The following is a 22,095-nucleotide window of genomic DNA, read 5'->3' as shown; positions in this document are numbered from 1 at the left end:
CCCGATCTGCGCATTTGCGTCGCCGATGACTATCTTGACGTCTTGTTTTGGGCACTCTCCGTAGGCCTTATCCATAGAACTCATCCTTCATGTCATCGGGCTTATCGTTCGTTGGCGCATATATGCTGATCAGGCTGTAGTTGAAGAACTTGCCCTTCATTCTCAACACACAGATTCGGTCGCTTACCGGTTTCCACCGAATAATTCGCTTCATCTGCTTCCCAATCACTATGAAGCCAACCCCACGTTCTGCTCTGTCGCCACCGCTGTAGTAGATGTGGTACTTGAATGAAGTGTTGGCGATGGGGTCCATTCGCGTTCTCCGGTTCTCGGCCAGCGTATTTCTTGAATAGCTGCCACGTTCACGCCGACATTCCGCAGTTCACGAGCCAGGAGCCCAACACGCGCGGGTTCATTCAAAGTTCTCACGTTCCAAGATCCAACTTTCCAATCGTTGTCCTTTATTCGTTGCCGGGTCTGTTGCCGTAAAATCAATCCGTTTGCTCTACTTTTGCCTTTCTTGGTTGGTGAAGAGTCTTCGATAGGCCACCTAACCAGGGTTGCGCTACCTAGATCGTGCTAGAGGGGCTGCCTCCTCGATGCTGACACGATACAGCATCCGCTTGTTCTTTTAACCTTCGGGCTGTCGCGCTGTTGTACTTTGTACAACAGTTGTGATTTATATGCTATCATTTTGCAACAAAGATATCTATCGACACCAAACCAAAATGTATTCCTCAAGAATCATCTTAAGAACAATACTCGACAGTTTTTATTTACAGTATGGCCCTTTATAATACGGTAAAATCAACAAATGTACATGGAAGTCGCATAATAATGAACGCACTATGTACGTTTCGAGGAAACCACAGTTTGAAATCGTCATATCTCAAAATCCAGATAATATAGAAACTTGGGGTCTTTGGTAAAGTTGTTCTGGAGGTGAAGCGCTATCTGATGGTACCTCATTTAATTTGGAATTTGACCGCTAGGTGGCACTAGTGGGCATGGAAGTTTTACTTTTGTTTTGCAGATATCTCAGGATTATGATCATTTAGAAGGATGTCGTCTTCGGCAAAGTTATTTAGTAAGCTTAGGACTATCATTGATGTAACACCAACTAAATAAATAAATAAATAATAGGACTATCATCTTTCAAGCCAGTTGATTCTAAATTTTGCCACTAGGCGGCGCTAGTGAGCATGCAACTTTTGTTTGTATATATCTCATGAGCCTGACCACTTAGAAAGATAGTATTTTCGGCAAAGTAGTTCAGTAGCTCAAGGACTATCATTATTTGAGCCAAGAAATAGGATATTTTTCCACCAGGCAGCGCTAGTTAGTATGAAATTTTTGTTTTGCGGGTACTGCAGGATCTTGACTTTTTAGACAGACACCTTAGGCAAAGCTGTTCAGAAGCTCAGGGACTATCATTATTTTACAAAATCTCGAACTTTTAGGATTAAACAAAGAAAGAATTTGAGCTACTGAACAATTTTGCCGAAGACGTCATCTTTCTAAGTGGTCAGACTCCTGGGATATTCGCAAAACCAAGGGTGTTGTACAAAGTACAACGCGCGACTACTCGCGTTACAAAAATTCGCGCGACGACCGAAAGGTTAATGATGACCACGGTCATAGCCATCACAACCATCCACCTTTATCAGGGCTTTGGACCTGTAGTTCTGGTTCTCAATAGTTTCAAGTACTTTCGGACATGCTACTATGGTGAGCCGTCATGCGCTAGCGGTGTTCCACACGATATACACATGCAAAAATGGTCAATCGGCAAAGAAAGCTCTCAGTTAATAACTGTGGAAGTGGTCATAAGAACACTAATCTGAGAAGCAGGCTATGTCCCAGTTGGGACGTAACGCCAGAAAGAAGAAGAAGAAATTTTGAAATTTTTGCTCCCCTATGCTTAAACGGTGTCAATTATCATGAAAATCATACTCCCAAAATTTGAAGTGGTTTGGAATAAATTTGGTTGTGCACAGGCCATTTGAAGTTTCTATGGAAATTACTATGGAAAAGACAAACCTTTTGTGTTCAGTCCTCCAACTGCTCGTAATAATAATTTATGGAAAAGTGAACAAACTCTACTCATGTGAAATCTTCCCAACTTCAACTTTGCCGAAGACCACATTTTGAAGGGACGTAAGGATAATTTGTTATTAGTGATAACAAAGTCTAAATCATGCTGAGATGATCATTCAATTTCTTTCAGAGCAACACTGTTGTTTTGCTGTAGAACATAGTAGCCTGGATTACTTTGATCTATTCTACCGATTCAGCACCACTGTTGCCTGCCGAGCAGTTGGTTAAGCATGCAAAATGCAGACCCAGTTTATGATTAAAAATAGCAATTTATCCTTAAGGTGAAACGGTGGTAGGTCATTTGGCATAAAGTCGTTTGGCATAAGGCCGTTTAGCATAAAGTCGTTTGGCATAATGGTCATTTGGCATAAAGTCGTTTGGCATAACGGTCGTTTGGCATAATAAGTCTGAAACCAAGAATTTCTTAAGATGAGATTCGTTTTTACGTTTCTTTTGAATCTTTCTGATGACATTAGGCTTGTTGCGGAGTCAATAATTGACAATAATTGATACAAAATGTCACTTTATTCAACAATCATATGCTCTTGAATAAACTAAAGCATATAAGAAAAGTTATTGTCAATAATATTTTATAATTTATGCAGAAATTACCTTTCTTTAAAATATTAATTTTTCTTTTGAGTTCCGCTATTGGAATATTTTTTTGCACTGAAGATTTTGATAGATTTAGCACTAATTTACCCTTCTTTCAAACATTGGATTTCTTTTAAATGTGATGTAACCAAATTATAGGCATAAAAACTGTTGATTTGAAATTGAAACAAATTTTACCTTCTTTTATACATAGGCTGTTCTTTTAAGAGCGGGGATGAACCAGCCTCGGGCTGAATTTCCCCTTAATAAAGAGTCAATCAATCTTTTAAGATTTCGTTGTTCCCAACTGACAAAATGGCAGCAATCGATGACATTGATCTGCTCAAGTTATCAGCGAAAAAAGAAATCGATTACTGGAGTTACTTTGATGGGTTGTGCTACTTTTCCCGTAATGTCGGTTCCCCGAATATCGTTACCCCGAACGCCAGTATCCCGAATACCAGTTCCCAGAATATCCCGCTTCAACAAAAAGTCCACTTCCCCGAAAAGTTTGTGTCACTCATACTTGTCGTAACTTTAAACATTTCAGGGTGGTGAACGAACTGGCCATCTGATATGCACCCTTCTTTATTTAATTGGTGGTTCTTTCGAGTTCTACCGTCCTCAATATGTTTGCCAACATGTGTATAGCCAAGAATGACAGAATACCTACTTCTTTTGATTGCTTATCGTTTATGCTCGTTCACCTTCCAGCCACTAAAGACTATTATAGCACCTATTCAAACTGCATCACTTTTCGGGGAAACGAGTCATTCTAGGAACTGGCATTCGGGGAAAAGTAGGACAAGAGCTATGATTCTGAACGAAATTTTTGATGTCTTTTCGTTTTATTATGCCGCAATAGTTTTTGGCGTCCAATCTTCTATTGATTTAATCATACATTTTGCCTGCTTCTAAAAATAGGCTGTTCTTTATATTTATACTGTTTTAAATTTTATTATTCAGTCAAGCTAAATGTTCACCATTTATATATTTCGCAATTCTTGCAAGATGTGCTGTTAGAATAATAATTACTTTAAAACCTGTAAATATTCAACATATTTTTTTGCAAACACAAGATCTACTTTCAAGATATGCTGGAAAAATATTGTTTCAATCACACATTTTCCCTCCTTTCGATAATAGCCAGTGTTTTTGATGTACACTTTCAAAATTAAAATTTATATTGAATGTGTTGTTCATTTGAGTTATGTTGTGAGAAGATATTTAGTGTTACAGCCTTAAAAATTTTAAACGAAAAAAAATCTGCTCTTTTATATAAGCTATGTTTGCATTATGCTGCAATAATAGATCTCTAGATAAGAGTTTTTAATATTTAGCAAATAAATGTTTCCTTCTTCTACCAAGTAATTTTCATCAAGTATTACGTACAAACTGGAACAGAGCTTGATCTGCAGCAAAATATGTGCATTCCCTTTATTAATAACTGCGAACTTTCTTTGCCAATTTACTATTTTCAATTATCTATATCGCAACAATTCAACAATACTTTATGTTCAGGGATGTGAAGAAAATTGTTGTTCCGAAAAGATCTTCCACCAGACCCGTCACGAGTTTTATTTAGTTATGCTCTCTAATGTCACTACAATTTATGACATTCATAGCTTGGATTATCTCTGAACGACCACCACGCTCATTGAGAAACTACAAAAAAAAATTGCTATGGGCTCAGTGGTGTTGATCTCGGTGAAAGATTCGTAAATGCCGATATTCATTCTTACTCAATCATTATGCCAAACGACTATTATGCCAAACGACCATTATGCCAAACGACCATTATGCCAAACGACTTTATGCCAAACGACTTTATGCCAAACGGGGTACAATCGTGAAACATCTCGGAATCCAAAGATGGCCGACTTGTACTCCTACTCACGTTTTCAAATGCACTAAACTGGAGGAACAGTTGGCAAACGTTTCTGATCTTCTTATTTAAGCTTTCTGCTAGTGCACAAAGCCAAAATAAAAAGTGCACTGTTGTTGGATGCTTCATTCGCGAGATTTGTGCCTTTGAAGTTTCCATGCAATCTTAGAAGTTGATTCAAAACTGTTTCACCTTAAGTCCTATCAAAATGTGGTCTCCAGAAAAGTTGTTGCTGAAAGGATTTCACATAAGCAGAGGTTATTCACTTTTCCATAAAATATTATGTCAAAGAGATACAGGCCTGAGCGCAAAAAGTTGGCATTTTCCATAGTAATCTCCATATAAACTTCAAATAGCTTGTGCACAGTCAAATTTCTTCCGAATCGTTTCAAGCTTTGGGATAATGCTATTTATCATAATATGAATTGTTTAAGCATAGGGGAGCCAACATTTCAGAATTTGCATCACTCTAATGGAAATACATCAAGAAAATTCCTTAAGATCTATAGCAGAATTTAAATTGTAATTCTTGAGTGAATTTTAAAGGGCTCCTCTAAAGAGATTTCTGAACGAGACCTCCAAAAAATTTCCGCGATAAAAACTAACCATGATGCAAAGATAAAAAAAAATCATCTAAATAAAAACTTGTTATTCTGCTAATGATCCTTGTGGAAACCTAGAAAGGGCAAGGCATTTTTGGTACATTCTCGCAAGATCTTTGACGGATTTCAAACAAGATTTGAGAGTGATTTAAGAATGATAATCCAGTAAACACAAACTCGTATATGACAGCACATACAGTATTGGACAAAACATTTGCAACTTTTTCGATTTTCCATACAAAATGACCAACTTTGGTAAGCTATATCTCAGTTATTTATAGACCGATTTGAATGAAATTTTGACAGAACATCAGACATAACTTGAATTTTAACATATATTTTTGAGTAATTTTTCCAATCACAAGTTCAAAAGCAGTAACGGTTTGACTAATGTCAATTTTTTGTCGATTTTTTATAAATGACATAACTAAACATATTGAAGGAATAGCTTCATGGTATCTTCAGCAAAGTTGTAGATTTTAACGAGGTGAACAAGTTTGCTGAAGACAGTTTTTGTGTAGGGCTATCAGATTTTGAGATAAATTGTTTTGAATTTTTCGTCGAAAATTACATTTTAGATAAACCGTTATAATTTATAAACCCGTGATTGGAAAAATCACTCAAAAATATATGTTAAAATTCAAGTTATATCTGATGTTCTGTGAAAATTTCATTCAAATCGGACGATAAATAACTGAGATCTAGCTTACCAAAGTTGGTCATTTTGTATGGAAAATTGAAAAAGTTGCAAATGTTTTGTCCAATACTGTATGAGTACAAAGGTGGAGGCTATTTATATACGTACAGGTGCCATAAGACTACATGCAAAATGTACGTATATCGCCTCCATACTTGTACTCTTATATCCTATTATATACGATCGCGTGTTTACTGGGAAATGTGTGATTAAGTCTGAAATATATTTTGTTACAGAACAGTTCACGAGTTGCATTCATGATATTTCACGTAACTGTTTTGGATAACAGGTCATATCACGACAATAAATTATTTTTCGCTCTTGTAGAAAATAAGGAAAAAATAGTACCTCTCACATTGCTCACACTGGTGCTTCTTCTTCTTCTTTCTGGCGTTACGTCCCAACTGGGACAAAGCCTGCTTCTCAGCTTAGTGTTCTTATAAGCACTTCCACAGTTATTAACTAAGAGCTTTCTATGCCAATTGACCATTTTTGCATGTGTATATCGTGTGGCAGGTACGAAGATACTCTATGCCCTGGGGAGTCGAGAAAATTTCCAACCCGAAAAGTTCCTCGACCGGTGGGATTCGAACCCACGACCCTCAGCTTGGTCTTGCTGAATAGCTGCGCGTTTACCGCTACGGCTATCTGGGCCCTTTCACACTGGTGCTGGTACCGTTATTTTGTAGTTATCCATATCGCATGGATAGAAATTACAAGTCATGAAGTTCATGAATTGAATAGGTGATGACAAAACATGATTTCATGAGTGATAATCATGATTTTGGAATCCATGGTATCCATAGTGACAACATTAAGCGCGAGCTTTGAATCTACTCATTCATATCGACTTTCTATAATCCAATACGGCGAGGAGGTTGTGTGGTTATGTTGCTCACTTAAAAAAGAATCTTGGTTCGGAACCAGTTTTGACATTTTTTGTTTTCATTTTGTCGGGATGAGCGACAGATTTATAAGTAGATCATAAATGAGTACGTGATTTGATTATTTCGGTAATCTAAATCATGGTATTATTTTATTATTTCGTAACATTAAACACACTGGAATCATGATATCATTGGGTTTATTCTACGACTGGCGTGAGATGACAATTGTCGGCGTCGTATAGCGAGGTGACAATTCTCGACTCGAGTGAAGTGACTCGCCGTGCAAATCAAATGGAGAGTCACTTCATTCGAGTCGAGTATTGTCACCTCGCTATGGTTTATTCTACGACTGGCGTGAGGTGACATTTGTCGGCGTCGTATAGCGAGGTGACAATTCTCGATTCGAGTGAAGTGACTCTCCATTTGATTTACACGGAGAGTCACTTCACTCGAGTCGAGAATTGTCACCTCACTATACGACACCGACAATTGTCACCTCACGCCAGTCGTAGAATAAACCCAAAACTCACATGAGTCATAGGGTAACCAATATATTTCGGACCTCTATATATTTTGGACCCCCTTGGCCATTTTCCTGCAAATTTCCCAGTTTAAATCGAAAGACCAACTCAATTTGCATGCCATTTGGATAGATAGGACAACTCCGCACTTGCATCAACCGTTTGTACATAGAAAATGTGTTTATTTTATCTGAAATTAATTTAATTTAATCGGTTCATCCATGCAACCGTTACAACACGTTACACACAAAAATTGAAATCGTCAGAAATTTTTAAAATGCAAACAAAAACTTTTTTCAAATTTCTGAACTAGTAGCGTAGAATTTCTTCGGTTTTCTATTGTCTATCGATTGATTAGACTATGGGCAAGCATATTATACAACCAGTGTCGTGGACTTTGTTGCCAAACGATAAAAAATGCCGGGGGTCCAAAATATATACTTTGAGGGTCCAAAATGTATTGGTGTATCCAAAATAATGAAAAACAGTGCTTCATAATTCAATTATTTTCGACGTTTTTTTGAATACTACATGGCCGTATGGGCATTTTTATCTCGTAGAGGAAGTTTTTCTCTACATTTTGGCATGTTCTTTGACTTGATTACGCTGTGCAATTAATTAATTTGGATAAGAAACTAAAATCACGTCCTTAGGGGGTCCAAAATACGACCGTTACCCTAATCATGATTTTGGGATTCTGATTTTTACTCGTACAATGATACGTCAATGCTCGTCGTTATACACCCGATTCTGTTTTTGCATTTTTTTTTTTGTTTGCAGTAATGGTGTTACTTTTTTGCACGGTATTTGAAATTTTGAACTGAAAACTTCTTTTGCACGGTACGCATTCCCCGTGCAAAAACAGAATCGGGTGTATTGCCCTTGGGAATGCCTCCTACACTAGATCACATTCATACTTACTCCGACTGTTTGGACTCATCGCCAAAGTTCATGTGGTCCTGCCACCTGGTAAGCCCACTGTGGGTTGCCAGGAATGAAACGGTCACTCCAAATCGTTGCTTGAATTCATTCCTTTGCAGCATTGATGAAAGTAAGGAACTTGGTATATTAAAACAGTTAAATAGCATGAAACATAAATCGCATCAGTCAAACGGTTTGCGTTTTTTTTTTTGGAAATTCACACGTGTACACTAGCATGAGTGCAATTACCTTGGCAATAAACCCATCAAAACTGCAATTGGGCTAGGGCTATTCCACATGGGTGAAAATTATCGTAAAAAAAATCAAACAAATCGGAACCAGAGGGAAAGAAAAAAAAACAGAGAACCAAACCCGTTGTGCGTATGTGTTGTTTAAGCGATTAGCGATTAGTGGATTAGTGTTCGTTAGAATTCAGAATTCCGCGGTGCGTTAAATTAGGGTTCATGTTTAATGGAAGGGAAAATTAGAAATGTAATCGTACGAAATCGTTTAGCATTAATTAGTCTATTCAGAATGGGCAATGTTGGAAATTAAAAACTACATAGAAAAGACAAATCTAATGGTGCTTAATCAAACACGTTTGCTGGAACTATTCTTACCCGCCCTTCTCGTCTCTGCTGCCGCTACCTCCGCTGGTATTTTTCGAGAACCATTCCGTCACTTTGGCGTCGTAAACCAGGGCTTGCATTAAATTGCGATCGCCTAAAGGAGTGGTGGGCCAATGTTCGGTTGCATGGACAACGGAAATTGTAAGGGAGGAATCGAGCAAAACCGACAATGATTAGGGTTTTTGACGTTCAAAAGTCAGTTCTACACTAATGTTAAGACTAAATTCAGTGCTGGCTGGTGAGGTGTCTAAGAGTTTGGTGAATGGAGGATATCTGTTAGAATTCTATAATGGTTTCCAGTGAATATGAACAATGGATGTGCAACTAATGGGTAATCTGTGAAACAGTCAAGTGAGTTGTGAGATTGGAATGATACAAGTCACACACCAAGTGCTTTGTGAATCCTGACTAGGGGTTCAAAATAGGGTGCATTTCAAGAAAACAACTTAATTGCTGACACGGAAATACAACACAAGAAGAGTTGACACACTGCAGTGAATACGATGTGTTGGTAGTTGTTACTTGTGTGTTGTGTTATTGTTTTGATTTGAGTTTCTTATATGTACCTAGCTAATGGTTTCATTGAATTGGACAAAAAGGTGTCCATGAGGATGTTTGTCATGATGGACATTCCTTAGTTTTTAAGTTAATATTTTAAAGAAGGCATGTGACTTTCGTTATGTCAAAGGTCCATTATGCGAAATGTCTCCATAAAACGCCTCGATGTTTTATATTTTTACCGTGTTTATTACATTTGTTTAGGAACAATAATTAGTGAGACATCACTTAGACGTCATCCACTCACGTTCAGCCTCCAATTATTCTTGAGTTTAATTAAATTTATTTAATATGTCTTACTTTCAACGGTCGCCATGTAGCGCAAGTTTTCTTGTGGTTTCGAAATATAACGAATTCCGATGGATTCCAATTCAATTTGTTACAAACTTTTATTATTTGTTCCATAATTATTGTCAACATTTCTTAAGTGTTAAGATTCATGAAGTGTAGAAAAAAGTGTGGCAAAAGTTCGATCTTAGTGGAATGATCAATATTTCAAGAAAAACTATAACAGTTGAAAAGAAATGAATACCACACAATGAAATTTAAACATTCTTCTTCTTCTTTGCATTACGTCCTTACTGGTACAGAACCTGCTTCTCAGCTTAGTGTTCTTATGCACTTCTACAGTTATTAACTAAGAGCATCCTTTGCCAAAGTTGCCATTTTCGCATTCGTATATCGTGTCGCAACGACGATGATACTCTATGCCCAGGGAAGTTAAAGAAATGTCCATTACTAAAAGATCCTAGATCGACCGGGAATCGAACCCAGACATTTTTAGAATGGCTTTGCTTTGTTAGCCATGAACTCTAACCTAGCTAGTGGAAAGGTTATAACAGTTTTAAAATAATTTGTCTTAAACGAACTTTTGCCCCACTGGTGCGGCAAGAGTTCGAATCTAGTTTCGGGCATAAATTCGCTGGCCGAAACACAACATCTGGATACTTTTTTGACAGGCATACTTTACACCAGCCATAAACTTTTGTGTGCAGAAAAATACACAGTTTATTTAAAAATTTCTTTACAGATGCCTTGAGGAACTCTATCGAAAATTCTCCACAAAATTCTCCAGAGATCTCTCTAGAAATTCTTTCTGGGATTGTTCCATCAATTCTCCCAGAAATTTCTCAATATATGTTTGAAGCGTCTAAAATTTCATCCGTCAGCATTCCAACGCTGATAATTCTAGATGTTTCCACTAGGATTGCTTTGAAAATGTCCTCAGGAATCTCTCTGGGTTAGGATTCTTCCGCCGATTTCTTCAGTTGCTACTCTGGTACCACGTTTCCCAACAAAGGGTACGTGGAGCCTCGACTATGTGAAAAGCTCGCTGAAACGATCACTTTACAGCGAGCCGTTTTTTAGTAGTTACCAAGGTTGGGAAACAGTGTTCTACGAGATTCATGATTTAAGCATTTGTTAGGGAATCCACAAGATTTTTTGTAAGACATCCTCTTTTGATTTATTTTTGTAATTCTGAGTTTTTTTCAGAAATGATCCACAAATTTTCAAAAAAAAAAAATGCTCGTCAAATTCTTTTAAGGATTATTCTAGCAAATCTTCCACGTACTCTTTTTAAAATGAATCCTTTTATAATTAGTTCATGAGTGTCTCTAGAAATTCCTACAGATATTCCTCCACAACTTTACAAGCAATTCGCTTAGAGCTCCAGCAGTCTCTTTCAAAAATTCCTCGAATAACTTCTCAAAGATTCCTCAGTAAATTCTCAATGGATTGTTCAAAAAATATATGAAGGGTTCCTACCAGCAAATGCTGCAGCATTATTCCTTTGATTAATACTACAAAAATTGTTGCAGGGAATCAGAAAATTTCAGAATTGTTTACTAAGAGATCCTTTTAGGAGTTTATCAGAGATTTTTACTTTTAGAAATTCCTTCAATAAAATATGCTCTAAAATTTCAGAAGAAATTACTAGAGAAATTCTAGGAAGAATTTGTATATAAATTCATTGATATACTTCTGGAAAAATTTTTGATTAAGTTTTTGGACCTAGGTCTGCAGGAATCTCCAAAGTATTTCCTTGATGCAGTTTTGGAAGAATCTCAAATTGCCATATCTCTCGCTTGAGAGTACACGCACCTAAACACCTTAAAATCATGGATAAGCTACATCGGCTTTTTGGTATGTTTTTGAACATTAGAACATTTCGAGTCCAAAGCGCAAAAAATGCATTTCAGACATCATCATTTTGGCGTTTTCAAGTTATTAATAGCTTTAGAATGAAATTAACATTTTCTAATGTTTTAAGTTTTATTCAAGGTGTTCAAGTTTGTAAGTAGTTATAATTATTTTTAGCCGTTCTCCAATGGCTGTATTGCAAAATTAAGGCTTGGTTTTCTACAGGAATAGAAAACTAGAGGATATGATTTGGAAATAGTATTTTTTTACAAATTGGCAGAAGACCACTCTGCCCATAACAGCATATTTGTAACATTCGACAAAAGTAGGCATTGAGTAAATGGGTGTCCGGCCATTTGGCCAAATGCCGTTTGGCCGAACGCTATTTGGCCGAATGACATCTGGCCGAACGGGTCGTTTGGCCGAATTACGAACAATAATTGTTCAGCTAATTAATTTTTAGACTTCTACGATGTGATGGGACGTCAAGTTTGTTGCTTCATAAGTGCTTCAAGAGAACGATAAAATCAATCTGGTAATTCAGGACGAAGTTGTGAACTTTTTTTCCTTCTTTTGATCATAGGCTATTCTTTCAAACGTAAAGTATTTTTCATGCTTATTAAAAATAATGCTCATAATACGTTCATAAAAATCTTATTCAAAACATTTTGTTTAGCACAAGGGTCAGCTCAGGAGAGGTAAGATGTCATTCTCATCCAATGCTTGCAGTAAACCGATTGACTCGGTGGACAATTACGCCAAAGAAGCTCACTGTTTCTCCGTTGTGAAAAGAAGAAGCCAATATTTGTGATTGAAACAATTTACTTAGCACGTTTCGATGGATCGAAGCAAACTGGTCCTGCAGAAGGACGGATAAGTCGTAAACCGTTTTAGTTACTGACTACAGACACAATGCAAAAACCTTTGCTGGAAGTTATTACCGCTAGCAGAGAAGCAGGTAACTGCTAACATTTAGGATGCTTTGTATAACAATGACGATTCAGCCTTCTTTAAGAATAAGCTGAATAAGTTCTTCGAGATTCAGCTTCAGAATTCATTAAAATGCATGCCAACTGCAGGTCACTATTTTATTCTATTTCGGCCAAACGGCATTCGGCCAAATGACCCTTTCGGTCAAATGGCGTTCGGCCAAATGACCCGGAACCATTTTTACTTATTGGAGACTGAAATTTTGTATAACTCATATCGCATATTGGGTGAATAGTCAGAAAATAATTCTGATAGAAATTTCGTTGCTACTGCATTATGCGGCTCATGTATAATCTCAATGTGACTTTCATGTGGTTACAAAACAACTTGGTATTTTTTTCGAATTTTCTAGAACAATCTCACAGATTTCAGTAATTTGATCGAAAGTATTTGTCATTTGATGACTCTCCCCGGTATTAACACGAAATTGTCAAAAATGTCGAATGTGACAAACATGCAGTTATGGGCAGCACTTGAGGGTATCAGAAATTATATACTATTTTGTAGTTTCTGACAATTATTGTGCAATAATTCATTATGGAACAGTTGCATAAAGGCAAAATCGTTGCGTAATAGTCATTACTCAACTGGTTTCAGCTGGATAATAACTATACGACATCATTCAGTAGTACGACACGAATGCACTCTCTAGTGTAAAGTGTCCTAAATACACAAACAAACAAAACAAAAAAAACATTCAGTAGTCCGTTTCATGACAGATTGGCGTGATGAAAAATAGCGTATTACGATGAGAAATAGTAATATATTTTTGCAATTTCTTATCGTAATAGGCTGCTTTTCATATTTCAAATCGGTCATGAAACGGCATACTTTCCTGCAATGAATTATGCAGTGTTGTTGGTGATCGTAGCAACTACGTCTGTTCATATTTGGTACTGTTCGGTCTTTTCACGGATTTTATGCCCCCGGGTAAGTGGCCACTTGTCGATCTGGAACAAATCCCAGCATGTGAACAATCAAATTTCATAAATTTTCAGCGCCAATCCAGTAGTGATCATAGCAACTACGTATGTTCATACTTGGAACCACCCGGCTAGGTCACGGATTTGATACTCCTAGAAAAGTGTTCACTTGTATATTTGGAACAAACCCTAATATGAGGCTCAGTTAATTTCATGAATTTTCAGCGCCAATTCATTGGAGATCAAAGTACCTACAATTGTTGTTTATAGAAAATTCTTACGGAGTTTTACTCCATGAGTTGCAGGAAATTTGATGGGTCACATGCTAGGGTTCGTTCCATGTTGACATGTGGTCACTTCTCCGGGGGGGCATAATATCCGTGACCTGGCCGGGTGGTTCCAAGTATGAAAAAATGTAGTTGCTATGATCACCAATGCATTGGCGCTGAAAATTAATGAAAATTGATGGGTCACATGCTAGGGTTTGTTTCTGGCCATCGAAATAGATTCCTTATCGAATGAAGCTAAAAGAATTGAAATCGGTTGAAATTTGATCAAATTGGAACTGATCAAAGATAAAAATTGAATGTTAAAAACTACCGCAAAGGTTAAGATACTCAACAAGGATTAAGAAAAAAAGTACATCTAAAGTTTTTGTAGAATTGATGATTCTTAAAGAAATCATTGAAAGAAAATCCGAAACGCCAACGAAGTCCTGAGGATTTTAAAAGGTGGAAATCTCACTATTATGATTTTATAGTGATTTATCGATTAATCCTCGTAAGCATGCAATGAAAAATTCTATTATAACGTTAGAAATTCTTTTCGTGATTTCCCACAGAAATTTAAATTTAACAAGCACCGTTCATCATATCTTGTTGAAATTGTCGACAAAATCCTTTTGGTAATCAAGCATTGTGGAAGAATCCTCGTGAAATCCTAGAGACTACTATAGATACCTTCAGACATTCCTATGCACATGTTCTTCAGGATTTCCTCATTAGAGATCTGCTTCGCCAATCTCACGCTTCAGGTTTTTGCATCAAAATCACTAAATCAACTCAAACCGTAAAAATTGATCCAGTCGCAAAACTCGTCAAAAACTTGTGGAACCCGAATGTTGTTGTTTACGTTAGAAAGGATTATTATAATTTTACCAGACTAACAAGAAATTATTACCGTGTGTGAGTAAACTGTAGAAATACGAGACAATTGGGTTTATTCTACGACTGGCGTGAAGTGACAATTGTCGGTCTCGTATAGCGAGGTGACAATTCTCGACTCGAGTGAAGTGACTCGCCGTGTAAATCAAATGGAGAGTCACTTCACTCGAGTCGAGAGTTGTCACCTCGCTATACGAGACCGACAATTGTCACCTCACGCCAGTCGTAGAATAAACCCGAATGAGTCAAAAGAGTGAGCCAACTCATCCATGATTTTTTGACTGCTGAGTTGCGTGATTTACAACTCACGCATGAAACATCTCAAGCGTGAGTTATGAGAAATTGAGCTTTTCACAACACTGCTCCTAGGGATTCGTCCAGAAATTCCTCCAGCGGTTTTTCAACGGGTACTTGAAGCAAGTTATATCTTTATCGTTTACCAAAACGAATCCTTTCCCATATCCAAACTCCCAGTGTTTTCTTGTGGAAGTTCAGAGGACTCCTCGGCTTCCATAAAGCAAGTAACACGTCGACATTTCCCTCCCATTCCCGGATTGACCTGCATTCGGACGCAGCCGACGCCGGTATTGTTTGTTTTAATAATGAGAGCATCAGTACTTACACATTGAAGATGCTAATGATCCTGAGTAGCATATGTTGGTTCCCTGTGTAAGTACAGCTGTTCTTGCAATAACGGAGTAACAACTGCGGGCGGCAATCATGCTCATGCTCATGTTCAATAATAAAACGTTTACAATTTTGATTATTCATGACGTTACGTCCCCACTGGGACAGAGCTTTATTCTCAATTTTGTCATTCTTATATCGTATAGGATACGTGTGGCTCCGATGGCAAATCATGCCCTCAAAAGTAAAGAAAATTTATATTGTGAAGAAATCATGGATCGTCTCAGAAACTATCGGCAAGCAAAAAATAATATGGCGTAGTTAACGTCATGCGGTCGTGTCTTGTACACAACCACTTCTATTTTTTTAATTTTAAAAATATCGTTTGGGGATTTTTTTTTTTGAAATTTCACTATATTTTCTTTAGGAGTTCCTGTTTTGATATTTCGAGTAGGGAAGGTGTGCCGGTATTCGCCATGTACCAGTTATTCGCCACCCCGGATTATATACCGTTTTACGACATACATGGTTACCAATTGTTTAGTGTTTGCTAAATTGCTTTAAGATGATACGGAAACTTTCTTGGAAACCTCAAAATTTTCTCAGAAAATAATAGAAAAAAGTCATTTTTCTTAATTTCTTAAAATTTTTGCCGCTTTGCACCTATTTTTCGCCATGGTGTTCCTGATTCGCCACCCTCCATAAGAAATCAACGTAGGTGGCGAATTCAGGAATCGAAATTAAAATCGTGGCGAATACTGCTGCAAGTGGTCCGGCATTCGCCACCCCCATTTTTAACACAAAAACAATGTTTTCATATTTTCCCTGCTGAGCATGAATTGAAAGCTTTTGTTTTATGTATTGACAGTAACCAAAGGTCTTTTGATTTATGTATAAACAACATTTTTCCTTAGGGTGGCCAAAACTGGTACACTTCCCCTAATATTTTCTGCCATTTCCGCAGGGACGTGTCTTAAAAATTCTACACGACTTCTCTTCAAAAACGCATTTTTCCAGGAATGCTTCCGAAAAATTTTACAGGTACCGTAATTTTGGGCGAAATTGGTCACAGTTTTTCAGATCTGTTTTCTAAAATGTTATCAATGCAATGCAGGAAAACCAGTATGACGATGAACACCATTAACCCCTGTACCTAAATTTTCTAACAAATATATTTTTAGTGCAAAAAGTCGTTTCTAAAATAAAAATAAAGGGGTATCCATTTTGGGATGAATTAATAACTTGTCAATGGGATTATTGTAAGCTTTGAACAAAAATCTACATAGGAAACATACGTACTTTCGGCCGTTTTGTTCTCTTCGGTCAGATTTTTGTCGGATAAATCTTCTGAAACTTGGAAGTATTCATGCAAATTTTAGACCAAAGCTTTTAGAAAACCACCCATGTCGAAGAGAACGAAGCTGCTGAAAAAAAACAACAATTCACTTCTACTTAATTTGGGCTCCCTGAATCCGAATATGCTTTTTAGGTTTTACCAGTACAATATTTATGGGAATAAAATATAATCAAATTTCGAGAATACTGCGGAAACGCCTAAATGATAGTCAGGGGTTGAATTCTGAAAAAAAAATTGACAGTGTCTCTCACTTATCACTCTCTGTAACACTCATGATCCGCTACACATCGTGAGAGTCTATCTGTGCTACTGTTTACACCTTGTTCATACATTGCTGGTCATGGAACGACACAGATGCGATGTTTTTCTTCGCTTGCTTTGATCGCGCTTCGAAATCAATTGAAAACGAATTATGCAATACCTGGAGTTTTCAGCCCTGGTATCAGCAAGGTAATCGCTATGGGGCGTAGTCCCACTGTGTTCCAAGCTGAAATACAAGCTATCATTGATTGTACAAAAGTTTGTCTCAAAAGAAACTACAAATGGCAAAGATCTGTATTTTCTCGGACAGTCAAGCAGCTTTGAATGATCTAAAGACATTCTCATGTAGATCAAAGTTTGTGTGGGAATGCATTCTTTCTCTGAAGCAATTGGCCAGTAGGAACGAAGTTACATTGTACTGGGTGCCCGGCCATTGTGGAATTGAGGGGAATGAAATCGCCGAAAATCTAGCAAGACAGGGTGCAGCTTCGAACTTTGCTGGCCCTGAACCGTTCTGTGGCGTTTCTGAGTGCACTCTCAGGATGAAACTGAAAAATTGGGAAATATCCATGGTAGAATCCAATTGGAACACCACGGATACATCCAAGCAAGCGAGAAGATTTATAAAACCCAGTAATAAAGGAAATATTAGGGTAATAACTGGTCTGATGACCGGTCACTGCCCAAGTAGGTATCATCTTAAAAAGATAGGAAAAATACAATCCTCTGAGTGTCGTTTTTGTCAAGCTGAAAACGAAACTGCTGAGCATTTACAATGCAACTGCGGAGCATTGCTTGATCAAAGAATGTTAGCATTTGGAAAAGGGTCATTAGAGCCCTTGGAAATTTGGCAAGGTAGTCCTAATAGAGTAATAAACTTTATGAAACGAGTTGTGCCCAGTTGGGACAGTGTGACACATCAACCAATGTCTATCACATCTCAATTGTGAAAGGATATTTGATGAGCACCAAATAAAATATGGGTCATACCACAATATTCCTAAATAATGGAAGGCTCTACAGATGAGGAAAAAATGCAATGCCTGATGATGATAATTTTCATAGAAATGTCATAGGTCATAGGTCATCCAAAAATTCTCTGTAATATAATCCTTAGGGTCTTCAACTGTAACATAACCAGCGATCTGTTAATGAATTTGAATATGACACAGATCGTTAACCCTGCATACAAGAAAACGAAATATTTTTGAGTTGTACGCATTTTCTACGTCTTAAGGATCTAATAAGCGTAATCAGTGGGATTTTTTTATATGTCGCAGACACTGACTCGTATACAAGTAAACAGAATATAAAATTAGAGCTTAGGTCCCCTCAAGACTTCATTAAATATATTCCCTCGGATTTGCAATGTTATGTATGTTTTTTAAATGTTCTGGGACCCTAATTCCTTGCTTCACGGACCGCGAAGGTCCATAATGATCCGCAAGGGTTCGCGAAGATCTGTGAATATCTACAATCCTTTCCATTCTTAACACCAATAAATTGTTGGGTGATCTCTGGAACATTTGCTGTACTCAAAAAATCATCAACAGAGGCATTTTGACGTATAAATATATACGGCAAGAACTTGAGTGTAGCCAGTGGGGATTCCACGGCCATAATCATTAATCATCTTATGTTTAATTATATTGTTAGACATTTTTCCGTAATAAAATGAATGAGTAATGAGAAACTCCTTGTATAATTCTTTCAGTTGATCAAAAATGCAGGCTTTCATCAAAGATATTACCACAGGTTCTGTCGGGAATACAACACGGATCTTGCAAACAAATCCATGAAATAACGTTATCCACCAATTATACCGTCGATGGGGGTGACAATGGGTCTAGGGGGTGAGATTGGGTCAAAACGGAAAAATATGTTTTGTGAAATATTTCAGCTAATAACGCTGATATTACTAAAATTAATAATTCATATGTTAGGGAACATATTATTACACATAATTCATAACAATATACATTTTTAGAAATAGTAGTTTTTGTTTACTACATCAATAAACTGACATGTCGCAACTAGATAAAATTTACAACATTAAATTTCTCCTGTACAAAGTATCACGCATGTACTCTAGCCTCTATCGTTGTATTAGTAGAATGTTGAAAGTCTTTTCATTACACATCACAGGTATTTTCCGGAATCTGTTTGATTTTCCCACAAAAAAAAAATCATTTTTTCGGTACGATGTCTGAAACATTGAAAATGGGGGTGAGATTGGGTCAAGCAAAAACGATAGTAAATGAAATTCCAAGTCCACTTTTTTGACATTTTACGGTGCCGGGTGCTCTCTTTTTTCATAAAGATGTGTTTATTCTTTCTATATACAGCATCTCTGAAACATCAAACAAGTCTACTTGAGTATTCCGTGCATTGAATAACAATATAACGCATTTTGACAACTTCTCAAACAAGCAACTGTGTTTCGTGCGCAGCAACATCGTAAATTTTTATCAAAAGGGTGTATTTTTTTCTAAATTTGATTATTTATTAGTGTTCTCATATAATAGAAACATCTCAAGGAAGTACAAATGAGTTGGATCGCTGAAATACTGGGATTATGACGTCAACTTCTGCCTGAAATTTATTGATCGTGGAATGTCGCACCGAAATTTAACTATTTGCGAAGGTTTAAAATAATCACTGTTTCAGTACACCTTTTGGGAAACTGAATGGGCTTTATAGCAATTGGGGATGAGACTTTGAAGACAATTTGAGGGAAAAACCAAGAAAATTTATGTAAACTTGACGATAAATGTTGGGTTTACATATTTTTTCTCATAGCTCTTCAATTTTCTGTATAATCTTTCTTTTAAGTGGGTTTATCATACTTGTGAAACATCTTAGATATCTTTTTGTCTTGTTTGCATCGTTTTTTATCAATATTTTTCAGTTGTGAATGGTTTTGAAATCATATTCTCAAAAACAAGTTATTTTAATTACAGTGACCCAATGTCACCCCCTCTATGGGGTGAGATTGGGTCATTTTTCATTCACTTGTGATGCCGCTGTGAACAAATATTTGTCTTTAATTTTTTGAACAGTTGTTAATGTACCATCAAAGTACATACACGCCAAATTTGAAGTTAATTGGAGTTAAATTGCGATAGTTATTCAAAAAATAAATCGCACATATCCCTTTTTGACCCATTGTCACCCCCAACGACGGTACTTATGATTTCTCCTGATGATCATCTGAAAAATTATTTTAGGCAGTGTTTTGAACATTCACCGACGAGTTTCACTAGTGAATCCCCTGTGTCTCGGCGGGAATTTTTTCAGCATCCACTCGGAGTGTTCCTTAAGAGATTTATATATTAAATCTAGCAAAAGTTCTATTGATTTCCTACACACAGAACTGGCAATAAAATTCAGTAATTCTTGAAAATCATTAACAAATGATAACCTACATCTGGATCATTTGGAAAATTCTCCAAAGGTTGCTCTGTTAAGTGGTGGTGAAACTTCGATTGAAGCTTCTATAATTCAATAACGTACTATTGATACCTGTAGTAAATCTCCTAGAGATTTTTAAAGAAACTTCTCAGGCTTGAATTATTTTTGAAATAATCATTGAAGTTCCTTCAAAGATAAGTACAGAAATATTGCCAAAGATTTTTGGCATCATTAAAATTAGAGTTTCAAAAATGTCTCTTCATCCACACAAAGCCATGCTTCCCAAACTCGCTTTTCGCGGTGCCAAGTTAGAGAAACTCTGATTTAAAGTGTTTTCAGAAATTCGCTGAGAAGTTCTACCAGGCATACTTGTAGTTCTTCCAGAAAATAAACAAAGACTCCATGAATTCTGTCAGTGATTCTTCCACGAATCTCTCCAGAGGTTCATAAATAACAAGTATTATTCCAAGTGTTAAGAACTTGTCTTGAGCAATAATCTCCCAGAAAATCCTTCACCCGTAATTTTGAAGGAAATTACAGAATTTTGAATTTTACATCAGAAATGGCTTCAAGGATTTTTCAAGGAATTATGCAAAGCTGAGGGGTGCGGTCTCCAACATGTTGGTCATTCAATTCGAACACACATTTTTCTACCAGTGCAAACCATTGTTTGTTTGCTTGTCTCGCAGGGAACCATTTTCAAGATGCACACTTAAAATACTTCAAACAAAGCTTCTGCAGTTTGATGCAGGCAATAAGTGCAAAAATCAGCTTAATTAGATAGTTTCTGACCATATGTTAGTCAAAAATATATTTCACAAAAGATCTGAAAAACTTACGCATCAATAAGACCAAGTAAACGTATTTCAACAGTTGATAGTTTTTGTGTCACATAAAACGTATAGCAGTTTTTACCGTGACGAACTAATGACCGCACACTCCTAGGCATACTCGGATCATTTTGATGATTTTTTTTTTGCTTGACAGTAGCCTGGCTGCTTGTTAATTTCCAGTTCAAATCCCCTAGATACTAAGGACATTGGCAAGAATAATGCCAGAAATTCAACCAGGGAGTCAAATCTATAGAACTTAATTAGTGAATGTGACAGATATTTTTCAAGAAATCAGCCACAATATAAAGTCTTCCTAGAATATATTCTGGAATTTTTAAAATTTTGTTTGTTGTTTTTATTATTAAAAGTAATTTTCTCAGAAGCTCCTTTTAGTTGTCTTTAAAGCACATCTCGATAGAATCCACCAGAAATCTACACAGAGATGTTTTAAATGATCTTTCCACTAGTTCCTCGAAAAATTATTCAATAGCTTCTTTGAAATTGCTCCTAAAATTGACATAGAAATTTTCACATGAACTATTTCAATGACTTGTTATGAGATGAACCAGCCCAGGGCTGAAAATCTCAATAATAAAGAAAAAAAAAATGACTTGTTCAGGAATCCTTCTACCAATTTATTCAGACTACACAAATTATAGAGATTCTTTCGAATTCTCCAAGAGTTCTTGAAAAAAAGAATTAATAATCTTTACAGATTTCTCCTATGAATCTTTAACAGAATTTTCGAAAATTTTTCAAAACTATTCCTAAGGAATCTTTCAAGGAAATCTGGGAAGAATGTTTGATGCAATTTTTGGAAGTATCCAGGAATGAATACTTTATTGATTCATAAAACAAAATCATCAAAAAATCTCGGAAATTTCTTGGAGATATTCTCTAAAGAGCTGATTAAAGAATCCTTGGAGAAGTTTATAATAGAATTCTAAATAGAAGTTCCTGAAAAACTCTTGGAAGTAGGAATCTCCGAAAGAGTTTT

At 36.6% G+C, this 22,095-nt stretch overlaps 1 protein-coding gene across 8 annotated transcripts in view; it reads right to left on the bottom strand.

Annotated features, from left to right (window-relative positions):
* Positions 1 to 22,095, bottom strand: part of LOC5567755 (voltage-dependent calcium channel subunit alpha-2/delta-3) — a 118,585-nt gene that overhangs the window by 9,028 nt on the left and 87,462 nt on the right. For 4 of the 8 annotated variants that reach the window (XM_021841923.1, XM_021841916.1, XM_021841919.1 and 1 more), the window contains 3 exons: positions 8,825 to 8,927; positions 8,454 to 8,492; positions 8,205 to 8,315 (listed from right to left, as the gene is read on the bottom strand). In XM_021841923.1, the coding sequence (XP_021697615.1) occupies positions 8,205 to 8,315; positions 8,454 to 8,492; positions 8,825 to 8,927 (253 nt within the window). Of the gene's footprint in view, positions 1 to 8,204; positions 8,343 to 8,453; positions 8,493 to 8,824; positions 8,928 to 22,095 lie in introns of all 8 variants that reach the window. The other 4 variants (XM_021841918.1, XM_021841921.1, XM_021841922.1 and 1 more) reach the window with 2 other exon arrangements.

The sequence above is a fragment of the Aedes aegypti genome, chromosome 2, assembly GCF_002204515.2.
Source record: "Aedes aegypti strain LVP_AGWG chromosome 2, AaegL5.0 Primary Assembly, whole genome shotgun sequence".
NCBI classification, from domain to species: Eukaryota; Metazoa; Arthropoda; class Insecta; order Diptera; family Culicidae; genus Aedes; species Aedes aegypti.
This window is presented reverse-complemented; position numbering and strand designations above follow the sequence as displayed.